We start from the raw sequence: 11,697 nt of genomic DNA on the forward strand, positions 1-11,697 counted from the left end.
TTTCCTGTAAGTTCATGAAAAGTGTCAAACGATCAGCTGATTTACATCTGCAAACAAAAACAGAAAGCGGTGAAAGCAAAGAACCTTATATTTGTTATAAAATTGAAGTAAACAACGAAATATTTAAATATGTATAGATTTTATTAATTATTTAGTGATATTTCAGCCAAATCAGTGTAGTGCCAATGACATGTAAACAAACCGTCTGACGTTTTTACAGGAAATAGTGCTTTTTGCGTTCCTATGCACTTGTGCATCTGTTCTCCTTTTACTCTCATTTGAGAGCGTAAAATTGTAGTTTGACAGTTCCACAGGTTTTAGTCCGAAGTTCAAAGGAACAGACTGATTGACATAAAACCTGTAAGTGGGAACACATTTGAGAGAGTAACTGAGCAACTGTTCCTAGTCAGAAGTTACAGGATTTAGTCCGGAGATTTTTTTCCTGCAAGTTCATGAAAAGTGTCAAACGATCAGCTGATTTACATGTGCAAGCAAAAACAGAAAGCGGTGAAAGCAAAGAACCTTATATTTGTTAAAAAATGGAAGTAAACAACGAAATATTTGAATATGTATAGATTTTAATAATTATTTAGTGATATTTCAGCCAAATCAGTGTAGTACCAATGACATGTAAACAAACCGTCTGACGTTTTTACAGGAAATAGTGCTTTTTGCGTTCCTATGTACTTTTGCATCTGTTCTCCTTTTACTCTCATTTGAGAGCGTAAAATTGTAGTTTGACAGTTCCACAGGTTTTAGTCCGAAGTTCAAAGGAACAGACTAATTATGTTTGGCAACCAAATTGTAAACAAAAGAAAAGTTCACTCTGCTAATTCATGTTGAAAAGTATTTAATTACTTGTTTAAGTGGATTCTTATGAATTTGAAAGTATTTTTGGTTATTTACATGTGTGAGCTGAGTGTGTTTACATACAAAATAAGCAACAATTTACAACCAAAATTTGGTGGTTATGTTGAAGTTGACAGAAGTTACCATTTTTTACTGGAAAGCGATCCCGTACTTTTCAATGTTACTCTCTCGCTCTGAGAGAATTTTTATTTTTTGACAGTTTTACAGGATTGCACCTCATACTGCTTGTCAAAATGACAGTTGGTAGGCCATCGGTGTTTGCCTGTGGAGTTCTGCGGTTATGTGACCACTCTCAAGCAATGCCAAGTATGCATAACAGAGCCTATAAGTTCTGAACACATTGAAAACGACAAGCTACGGGCAGCGACATCAACAATTTTTGAGTTTTAGCCAATTTACACGATGACTTTTCACGCTGGGTGGAAAGTCATGCGTGTCGAGCTTGTAGGCAAGAAGTGTACTGAAGTCAGCGGTGTAGGCAAGCACGCACGGTGAGCGAAATAAAGGGGTTTTTGAAACGTTTCGCTTTTATCGAGTTCACTTTTTCGGGTGTATAATGAAATCCCGATATACAAAATACCGAAATACAGATTCCCGAAAGACATTATCCAGACACGGCCAAATCCCGACCAGACATAATCCAGACACGACCAAATCCCGACCAGACATAATCCAGACACGACCAAATCCCGACCATACATAATCCCGACAAGACACAATCCAGACAAGAAATCCCGACAAAAAATCCCGACAAAATATAAAAATAATTAAAAAATCGCGCGATTTTTTAATTATTTTTAAATTTTGTCGGGATTTTTGTCATGATTATCTTCTGTTTTCGCTCAAAAATAATGTATAAAAGACACAGTTGTTGTTATTGTTGTAAGGGCTTACTTAGCCCGTAATTGTCCGCAGGCTCAACTGACGGTAGGCCCAGGAGGTTTAATATTTCGATGAGGTAGAACCAGAGGGAGAGGGGGGATGTTAGTTGAGTTAGATTGAGTGAGCATGTGAAGAGGTGGTTGGTGTCAAGGGAGGAATCTCCACATGCTGGACACTCATTTTCGATGTTGGGAGGCGAGTTGGGCCAGAGTTACGCGGGTATCTCGTGGCAGTTGAAGCTCACTCTCGTTCACAGGTGGTGATTGGCACTGATGATGGCATTCACTTGACTGGAGTTTGCAAATACCGTTAATAACCTGTCTGTATAGTCCCAGTCCCAGGGGTGCTGTGCGTAGTGCTTGACCTGGTCCTTCAGCTAAAGCAAGTTCGAGTGCTGACAACTGTAGCACCTTACTGGGAGAATTTCAGCTTCACTATGGATGTGATGTTCTGGCGACATCAGAAGACATCCTCTGGTTGTCCAGGGTGTTGTATTGTGGCATGTCTTTAGTTTCGTCCACTGCGAACCAATTGTCCCCGGCGAGAACACAGGCGCTGCATAATTTAGAACCGGACGGCTTTGTATGTTTGCAACACCGTTTCTTTGTCTTTGGCCAAGTACTGCCGAATTGAGGACTACGGCTCTGTACTTTGGTGGCAATTTCGGTTGTATGCGCCGGGAACGAGAGCTAGATTTGACAATTTTCCGGTTATTCACCGTTGGAATTAGTTTGCCATCAACGAGAATACGCAGCTTTCGTCCTTGTGGTAAGGTTAGGCTCCTTGCAGTGAAGAAGCGAAAAAATGTGGAGTGGTAACCGTTTATATTTAGGCATAAGTCATCAATTTCATTTCCGGACGCATTGTAATTTTTTTTGTCTGGATTGTGTCTTGTCGGGATTTTGAGTTGTCGGGATTTTATCTTGTCTGAATAATGTGTTATCTGTATTTTATTTGGTCGGGATTTTGTTATGTCTGTATTATGTCCTGTCTGGATTTTGTATTGTCTGGATTTTTAAAAATTGTCTGGATTATGTCTAGTCGGGATCTTCAAAGTCGGGATTATGGAGTGCTCCCCACTTTTTCGTATTTTCGCTTTAAACTCGCGATTCGCTCCTCTTTAAAAATGAGGACGAATGAGTTGACCAACGAAAATTTTACGCTTAAATGTCAAAAATACGCAAGGAACGACCCAAAGAAAAACTCACCTCGTAAATGCACGAGGATTTTCGAAGACTTTTTAAAAGGGAACGTGCCAAAAACACATGGTGAAAATTCGACGTGTAAATCGGCTCTTTGACATAAAAGAAGAGGAGGAACCTTATCTGTCGCTGGAAAAATAGAAATAGATCTAATCGGGCCACAAGCACAGTCGTCGCGTAGCCCGGTCGTCGCCAAAATAATTATCTACATTAGAGTGCGTGTTAAAACAATTTGACAGCTGAGGTCCGTAGCTCGTCGTTTTCATTGTGTTCGGGGTATAAAGGCTCTGTTATACATACTTGGCATTGCTTGAGTGTTGTCACATAAGGAATCTGTTAAATGAGCTTCGCGTGTAAGCGGTTACTCAACGCACAGCATTACATACGTAGAAGTCTGTTGGTTTTTGATTTCTACGTAAAAATGGTATAGCAGTGCATGCAATGCCAAGTATGCATAACAGAGCCTTAAGGCTTTAGCAGAGGGCTGCACTTTAAACGACGATATGTACGTACATACATACGCATGAGTACCTAGGTTTTATTTTACCTTCCTTTTATTAGCTCGGGATGTAACTATGTAATATTGATGCGCCTAAAAGATGCAGCGATTTCTATTCTCTAGTTACATACCTGATGACAGTACGAATGGCAATTATAATAGGGAGGTTTTCGTTTTTTAAACTATATTTTTTTTTTACCGAGATTCAAATTTGAAAATAAATTTTTACTTACCTCCCTATTTTGTTACCTTTTTACCTTTTATTAGCTCGGGATGTAACTATGTAATATTGATGCGCCTAAAAGATGCAGCGATTTCTATTCTCAAGTTACATACCTGATGACACTACGAATTGAAATTATAATAGTGAGGTTTTAGTTTTTAAACTACAATTTTATTCAATTAGCTACATAAACCGCATTGTTATGTACATATATGTGTACTTGGGTAAAAGAGGAAAGAATCGGTTGAAAAAAATGCCTGAGCTACCGAGTAACTATGTACAAAGCCAGGCGTAGTAAAATCGTTTATACACGTAAGCACACGATGAAAACACTCTTCATAAATAATTACGGGACGATACGTAGTATGTAGACGCGTGCATACATATTTGGATACATACGTTTACAGAGCGATTCGCAAATGCCTATATACTTTCACATATATGTATAGGACTATGTACATGCATGTAATATACGCAATTAACTCCACCGTTTACAAGAAAAATCTTTTAAATAACGAAACTTTTACCTATTTCCACATTTTCATTGTACTTGTATCATTAGATCTGGGGATATCTGATAAATTTTTTACCAAAATCGAATTTTCTTCGATAATTTGCAAGGAATGTGTGTGTGTGGATGTACACAAAGCCATGCACCACATTTTTTCATCTAAATGTTAAAATACAACGAGACTTACCTTCAATACGAATTGAAGTCACTTAGTTATTCAATTAACACTATTTTTTAGCTATGAATTAACTTTTAAATATATTTTAAACCACTTTTTTCACGTAACACTCAACTGCGACGTCTACTTTCTCGATTTTGATGAAAAATGACATTGCCAAAATGGCGACCGATTGTCGCTGAATATGCTCACAATTTGCTGAACATGGTGTTGCCACAGACTTCACAACTTTTTCAAAAACAATTCGTGGTTATGTTTGCAAATGAAATTAAGGGTAATGGTAAATATTTGTTCAATTTATAAAATAGTGCACATTTTTCCGTAATTTGTTTGGTATTTTTTAGTGTAATCACAAGGATATCGTTAATATTTTGTCAAAAGTTTGGCATTCAAAAAAACGCTGATTATTTTGAACTGGTAATTCGTAAAGAAGAAGCATTTCTAACTTGACAGCTTGTACAATTACTTCCGTCAAAAAAAAAAATTGTGGAACTACGTGGTTCTCAAAATTTGTGTGAATCTCGCGTACAAATGTATATTTTGTAAATTGTGTACCAGAAATGTCACTGACAAGCGAAGATACCATGTCAACTACGCATCCTGGCCAGCAAACTGAAAATGATTTTTATGGCAGAGCACAAAAATATTGGTCCGAGGTGCCTGCAACAGTGAATGGCATGCTCGGTGGATTAGGGTATCTGAATAGGATTGACATCCAAGGTTCCAGTAGTTTTTTGCGTGAATTAAAGGACTTGGATAGAAATACCGCACTAGATTGTGGTGCCGGCATTGGACGTATAACAAAAAACTTGCTACTGCCACGTTTTGAAACAACGGACATTGTCGAACAGAATGCCAGTTTCACGGAGAAGGCACGCGAATTTTGTACTGAAAATAATGAACACCTAGGTAGACTAGGGGAAATCTACACTATGGGTCTTCAAGAATTTACCCCAACAGCCGGTAAATATGATGTGATATGGTGTCAATGGGTTTTAGGACACCTTACCGAAAATGATCTGCTCAATTTCTTCCGCCGCATACGTAGTGGTTTGTCCACTAAAGGCTATTTAATAGTTAAAGAAAACGTCACCTCGTCCAGCATGGTCGAAGAAGACAAACAAGATTCTTCGGTGACAAGGCCTTTAAAGGCCTACGAGACAGCTATTAGAAGCGGAGGATTCCGGATTGTGAAATCCTGGCGCCAGCAGAGTTTTCCCCCAGGTTTATATCCAGTTTACATGCTGGCATGTCGCCCTACAGAGTGAAATTGTCTTTACAAATTTTAGCTGTACTATAGTTTATAATAAAAAACATTGAAAATTAAGAAGTGTATTTTCATTTTTGATGGTATGCATTAATTCATTTTTTCACTTGCATCTCTGCAATTTGTTGAGCGATACGAATAACATTTTAATTGTCAAACATTGTGAATTGTCATGAAAACTTAAGAGGAAGCAGTACTTTTTGTTTCTTTTTGCTACGTAGCGCATAGGAGTTGCGGGTGTGAAATTATTTGGTTAAAATATAGATTTGTTAGGCATTTTTGAAGAACAAATAAGCATGAATTCGCCCCCAGTATTTATTGACTTATCTTTGGATGAACAGGTAATCTGTGCTTTTTGGTAAACTTCTATTGCAAGAAAACTCCTCTGTTTGAGGTTATGTTTCTGTATACGATGCAGCGAGGTGCTTTGATAATTTCAGTTATAACTATTGCAGGTGCAAGAGCTTAGAAAGTTTTTCAAAAAATTAGGAGCCGAGATTTCTTCAGAAAAATCCAACAAAGGCGTTGAAGATGATTTGCACAAAATCATTGGTGTTTGCGATGTTTGCTTCAAAGACGGTGAACCCTCACAGATTGATGGCATCCTCAACAGCATTGTTTCCATTATGATTACAGTAGTAATAGTTGTTCTTTTACTGAACTCTTTGATAACTTTCTAATATATTTCAGATACCACTTGATCGCGGCGAAAACATTGTTTTGGCGTATTGCGAAAAAATGACTAAGGCACCAAATGTGCCTCTGGCTAAAGTTTGTTTGGAGTCATTGTGGCGTTTGTTCAACAACTTGGATACTGCATCTCCTTTGCGCTATCATGTTTACTATCATCTTGTACAGGTTGCCAAACAAAGTGATCAAGTTTTAGAAGTCTTTACCGGTGTTGATCAGCTGAAATCGCAATTTGCCAACTGCCCACCTTCCAGTGAGCAAATGCAAAAATTATACCGATTGTTACATGATGTAACAAAAGACACCAATTTAGAGTTGTCGGCTAAGGTGATGATTGAATTGCTGGGCACATACACAGCTGATAATGCTTGTGTTGCACGTGAAGATGCCATGAAGTGTATAGTAACAGCACTAGCTGATCCCAACACCTTTCTGCTGGATCCGTTACTAGCGCTTAAGCCCGTGCGATTCTTGGAGGGCGATTTGATTCATGATTTGTTGTCAATATTTGTATCGGACAAACTACCATCATACATTCAGTTCTATGAAGATCACAAAGAATTCGTTACTTCCCAAGGTTTAAATCACGAACAAAATATGAAGAAAATGCGTTTACTGACTTTCATGCAACTGGCGGAGAGTAATCCAGAAATGTCATTTGAAACACTTACAAAAGAATTGCAAATTGCTGAGGATGAGGTGGAGCCGTTCGTCATAGAGGTGTTGAAAACTAAACTGGTTCGTGCCCGCCTGGACCAGGCCAATCGCAAAGTACACATTTCATCAACTATGCATCGCACATTTGGCGCTTCCCAATGGCAACAGTTGCGTGATCTTTTATACGCATGGAAGGAGAATTTGAGTACTGTGCGTGAAGGTTTGGTAAGTGTTTCTGCCGCACAGATCGAGTTGGCCCGTAGTCAAAAATTGGTACATTAACCAATCAACAACAAATAGCAGCAGATGAGATAACTTTGGTCTTTTATATTTAACAATGATATAAATAAATTTAATTCGAAGTAAGAAAAACAAAACTACTAAATTTTCATTTTGCCAACGTACAGTTAACTTATGGATATCGAAATCACTGCATATAAACGTATGTACATAAATATATATTACCATATGTACTAAATGCATTGTCAGCCTACGTACAATTATGTACACACATTTGAATGCATATTTAACTTCCAAGGAAATCTAAACGGATATGTAATTTGCTACACAGACAATTCCATAATGAATAAAATGGAATTTTAACCCAAAACCACAACCGACTTCAATGCTCACAAAAAATATAGGAGTACCATTAATTTCTTTATGATCCAATGATTACAGTTAAACGAAATTAGTATGGATATTGAAGCCGTCTTAACAGCTAACAGCTCGACCCGCGATATCCCCAATGCTGGTCGGGCATGTGGAGGCTCCCCGCGACACCAACCACCTCTTCACATGTTAGCTCAGACCAATTCAGTTAACACCCCTCTCCCTTTGGGTCGCCCCGACGAAACAGCCCGTTTCTTGGGCCTACCGTCATTTGAGCTCTACGACAACGATTAAAGTGCGAACCGACCTAGGCGGGTCATTCCAGTGCCATTACAACAACAACTGTATTGGATAACCCTGAGGGGCAACCTTTCCAACAAAAAAAAAATCGACTGCGCCTGTCGTCTTGTTCCATACAATACATACAGTGGAATTAAGTCTCTCCGATGTATGCAGTTAATGAACTTGCATTTTGCTTAAATTGTATTTTAAATTTATTATGTATATACATTTAAGGCAACCTGTTAACTAAATACAATAAAACCAATATACATATGCAGTCAAATCTATTGAAATTCATGCTATTAGTTAGAATGCTTCCTAAATTGGTATTTTTCTAGTTAGAAAGCATGTTAATCGAAATATTTACATTCTAATTTACTGTTGGTTTAATTCTAAACTATAAATATCCCTTATGGAAAATATTGCTTTGTTAGGAATAAGCCCGCCATTAATGAATGATGTCATTGCGCAGTACGCATGTTCCATTAAATACGTAAATATGTGCTTACTTTGGAAGTTATAAATTTTCCAAAATCGGTTTCAATCTTTCAACGATTGTAGACACTTCAGCCATTGCTCCAATGCCGGTGTCACCACACATTAAGGTCTTCGAAATACAAGGAACTTCAATGTAGCCCCAAGATTTAAGTTTACCAATTTGTTCATAAGTCAAGGGGTGGTCGTACATACGGGTATTCATTGCTGGACAAAAGAGCAACGGCTTGTGCAGATCCCAAGCGCGGACCACACATGTCAGCAAGTTGTCGCATATACCCTAAAAAATAGTTGTGAATAACAGATAAGCTAAAATTTAAATGATTCGTTCCATAAAAAACTCATTCCCACCGTAGATATTTTTGCGAGTGTGTTTGCGCTGAGCGGCGCAATAAGTAATACATCCGCCCATTTACCCAATTCTATATGTAATACCGGATCACCCCTCCTTTGCCACATTGACCATTCCGCGACATCAATCAATACCTTTACGTTTGCGGGCAAAAGTGTGCTCTCGAAAAAGTGACGGGCATGTTGTGTGGGAACTATTTTAATCTGCAAGTAGTTTGCAAGAATTCTTTTAAGAATTCCCAATAAATGAAAATAATATACTTACGTTTATGGCATAATCTTGTTCAAACTCTTTGATCTTTTCGATAAGCAGTGGAAGTTTAATGGTAGCTACACTGCCTGTAACACCGATTAATATGTTTTTTTGTGGTCTCATCATGGTTTTTGTTACTTTGTTTTACTATTTTCTGTGTATTGCACTTAATTTTTATTGGTATTTTCATTCGCATTCGCGTTATGCTCGTCTTCGAAACCTAGCTTGGACCATTGGGTCTGCTCCATCAAATTATTTTGCATACGACAACCCAGATACTCTTTAGCTTCCAGTCGGCACTTTGAGTTGTTAACGCTGTTGCGACGCAAACAGCTCATGTAAAGCAGATAGTACTTTTTGCAAATATTTTCGTGATCAAGTGGAAAGCTGCCTTTCTCCGGTGGTGTTGGTATGAATGACTTCTGATTAAGCGTATTTGAATTCATTTGACAAAGTAATGATGCGATAGCTACCTGGGAACGGGTTTACAAGCGATTACACAAATTTTACGTGAAACAAAATTAGCAGTGACATCTGAAGGGAAATAGTTGTAAATATAAAATGTAATCACAAATTGTGATTCACAATCGTGTTCTGAAATTAACCCAGTACATAATTTAATAAATAAACCATGCGAAATATACATGTACAACGTATATCTAAAGAAAAAAGTAAACATTTCTATGTTTTTTCGTATTAAAAAATTTAATTCAGCATTTTATACGAACTACTAGAGCTATAACTGCAATTATATCAATAGGTGCGTTCAACAATCAAAAATTTGTAATATTTTTTTAAAATTTTGGGTTGGGTTGGGTTGGGTTTGGTTGGGTTGGGTTTATGGCCGTTCGTTAAAGGGGCGGTGGGCGAAAGATAAGTAGGCGTGGCACCTCTAACCCACCTTTTTGGAGAGGGAATGAACCGCCATTGATAAAAATGCAACCCCCGACCACCTAGGTCCCCTATGGTTCCCTAGGGACCCCTTAGTAAAATTGTCAAAAATCACAATTTTCATTTGCGTTTATTCGCTTGAAAAATGTTAAATATTCATACACAACACATTTTTATATACACATTTTTATATACAAGACATTTTTATAAAACACCCAGTAACCAAAATAGACATCACTGGGGCGGCAGCCCCAGGTTTACCACACAGAAAGGGAATTCTAGTTACCTCATCCTTTCCCAAGGTTACATCACTGGGGCGGTAGCCCCAGTTAGGTCACACAGAAAGGAGAATTCTACGTAGTAAGGGTTATAATCCCTAAGCGCGGCCGAAGGCCGCCTACGCCGAAAGGAAGTCTACGCAAAAATACTGTGGACACAAGTAAAAATTGCGATTTTTGGCCATTTTTCTAAGGGGTCCGTAGGGAACCATAGGGGGCCTAGGTTGTCCGGTTGCATTTTTGTCAATGGCGGTTCAAGCCCTCTCCAAAAAGGTCGGTTGGAGGTGCCACGCCGACTCCCCCTTCGCCCCCGCACCTTTACCGAACGGCCACAATGGAAAGTTTCCCCCAAATATTTACTGGATGGCGTTCGATAACGACAAAAAATTATCCAACACACAAAAATTGAGAGAGCAAGCGTTCATTTTGATGCACGAGAAGCGTTCATTTTGTACTGGCACAATTTTAGTCAGCAAAAATTATCCAACACGAAAACATATGATCACAAAACATATGGTTGCAATGTTTGTAAACAAACAAAATTGCATTTTTCGAGTTTTGGTATTTATATGCTTTTTGGCTGCCTGCTATGTGATTTTATGATAGTGCCAACTAGTTTTTACTTCTAGAAATATTCCTGGCGAACATAAAATGTTCACTTTCCTTTTTTGTACCATGGAGGCAACATGAATTTCAGTTTGTTTACAAATAAAACATAAACTATGTTCACATTACCAACATAAAATATTTAGTTTCGTTTAAAATATCTCACTAAATTAAGTGCGCTCATACACGCGTTTCTTTATTTGTCTTAGACAGCTTTGTAGCAACCCCGTGTTATTGTTTATTTAACGAAAAGAGATCGCGAATGTGAGTAATTGCGTATATTTTTAACCGACTTCCAAAAAAGGAGGAGGTTATCAGTTCGTCGGAATATTTTTTTTTTTTTTTATGTATGTTACCGCATAACTTTAGACAACGTCAACCGATTTCGATAATTCTTTTTGCATCGGAAAGGTAGTGTCCCAGAGGTGGTCCCATACTAATCTGGTTAAGATCCGATCAGCGGATCATGAGATATATATATATATATTTTTTTTTTATATGAGAGTTGAAGTCGGTTTTTTTTTTGCTAAAAATTACTTGTTATATTCTGAGTTGTTTGTGGTAATTCTTTAGATTTTAGATGAGTGATCAAAAGAGAAAGCTTCTGGAATTATTTTACAAACTACCACGCGCGATTATTAAAAACAAAAACGTCCAAACACATTGGCCCGTAGTCATAGTCAAAATAAAGTCGACTTTAAAGTTAGTTGCAGCTTTTTGACATAATTTTCAATGGGATATCTGTCAAAAAAGCTGCAACTAACTTTAAAGTCGACTTTATTTTGACTATGACTACGGGCCATTGTGTTTGGACGTTTTTGTTTTTAATAATCGCGCGTGGTAGTTTGTAAAATAATTCCAGAAGCTTTCTCTTTTGATCACTCATCTAAAATCTAAAGAATTACCACAAACAACTCAGAATATAACAAGTAATTTTTAGCAAAAAAAAA

At 37.7% G+C, this 11,697-nt stretch overlaps 4 protein-coding genes across 5 annotated transcripts; 2 read left to right on the top strand and 2 right to left on the bottom strand.

Annotated features, from left to right (window-relative positions):
• Positions 1–4,824: 4,824 nt before the first annotated feature.
• Positions 4,825–5,692, top strand: LOC118744978 (alpha N-terminal protein methyltransferase 1). The gene has a single exon (XM_036478458.1). The coding sequence runs from the start codon at positions 4,926–4,928 to the stop codon at positions 5,631–5,633; it is 708 nt and encodes a 235-aa protein (XP_036334351.1). The 5' UTR covers positions 4,825–4,925; the 3' UTR covers positions 5,634–5,692.
• A 57-nt stretch (positions 5,693–5,749) lies between these two features.
• Positions 5,750–7,356, top strand: LOC118744977 (eukaryotic translation initiation factor 3 subunit M). Of its 2 annotated transcripts, none has more exons than XM_036478456.1 (3): positions 5,750–5,973; positions 6,088–6,267; positions 6,323–7,356. In XM_036478456.1, exons 1-3 carry the CDS (start codon positions 5,929–5,931, stop codon positions 7,259–7,261), a joined length of 1,164 nt encoding a protein of 387 aa, XP_036334349.1. In that variant the 5' UTR covers positions 5,750–5,928; the 3' UTR covers positions 7,262–7,356. The 2 variants fall into 2 exon arrangements, with proteins under 2 accessions (XP_036334349.1, XP_036334350.1); XM_036478457.1 differs by having other exon boundaries at positions 5,819–5,973; positions 6,073–6,267.
• A 577-nt stretch (positions 7,357–7,933) lies between these two features.
• LOC118744979 (phosphopantothenoylcysteine decarboxylase) lies at positions 7,934–9,395 on the bottom strand. Its single transcript, XM_036478460.1, has 3 exons — positions 8,985–9,395; positions 8,720–8,923; positions 7,934–8,648 (listed from the first exon to the last, which is right to left on the bottom strand). Exons 1-3 carry the CDS (start codon positions 9,096–9,098, stop codon positions 8,391–8,393), a joined length of 576 nt encoding a protein of 191 aa, XP_036334353.1. The 5' UTR covers positions 9,099–9,395; the 3' UTR covers positions 7,934–8,390.
• On the bottom strand, positions 8,655–9,503 carry LOC118744980 (cytochrome c oxidase assembly protein COX19). The gene is made up of 2 exons (XM_036478461.1): positions 8,985–9,503; positions 8,655–8,923 (listed from the first exon to the last, which is right to left on the bottom strand). The coding sequence occupies exon 1, from the start codon at positions 9,416–9,418 to the stop codon at positions 9,140–9,142; it is 279 nt and encodes a 92-aa protein (XP_036334354.1). The 5' UTR covers positions 9,419–9,503; the 3' UTR covers positions 8,655–8,923; positions 8,985–9,139.
• Positions 9,504–11,697: the final 2,194 nt, after the last annotated feature.

This window comes from Rhagoletis pomonella, unplaced genomic scaffold, assembly GCF_013731165.1.
Source record: "Rhagoletis pomonella isolate Grant_MI unplaced genomic scaffold, Rhpom_1.0 Rhpom_scaffold_00008, whole genome shotgun sequence".
Lineage (NCBI taxonomy): Eukaryota > Metazoa > Arthropoda > Insecta > Diptera > Tephritidae > Rhagoletis > Rhagoletis pomonella.

Coding starts and splice junctions, on each gene's coding strand:
- LOC118744978 (XM_036478458.1), top strand. CDS start 4,926: ATGTCACTGACAAGCGAAGATACCATGTCAACTACGCATCCTGGCCAG.
- LOC118744977 (XM_036478456.1), top strand. CDS start 5,929: ATGAATTCGCCCCCAGTATTTATTGACTTATCTTTGGATGAACAG. Junction 5,974..6,087: donor ACTTATCTTTGGATGAACAG/GTAATCTGTGCT, acceptor TAACTATTGCAG/GTGCAAGAGCTTAGAAAGTT. Junction 6,268..6,322: donor TTGTTTCCATTATGATTACA/GTAGTAATAGTT, acceptor AATATATTTCAG/ATACCACTTGATCGCGGCGA.
- LOC118744979 (XM_036478460.1), bottom strand. CDS start 9,098: ATGATGAGACCACAAAAAAACATATTAATCGGTGTTACAGGCAGTGTA. Junction 8,924..8,984: donor AACAAGATTATGCCATAAAC/GTAAGTATATTA, acceptor AACTACTTGCAG/ATTAAAATAGTTCCCACACA. Junction 8,649..8,719: donor CACTCGCAAAAATATCTACG/GTGGGAATGAGT, acceptor ACTATTTTTTAG/GGTATATGCGACAACTTGCT.
- LOC118744980 (XM_036478461.1), bottom strand. CDS start 9,418: ATGAATTCAAATACGCTTAATCAGAAGTCATTCATACCAACACCACCG.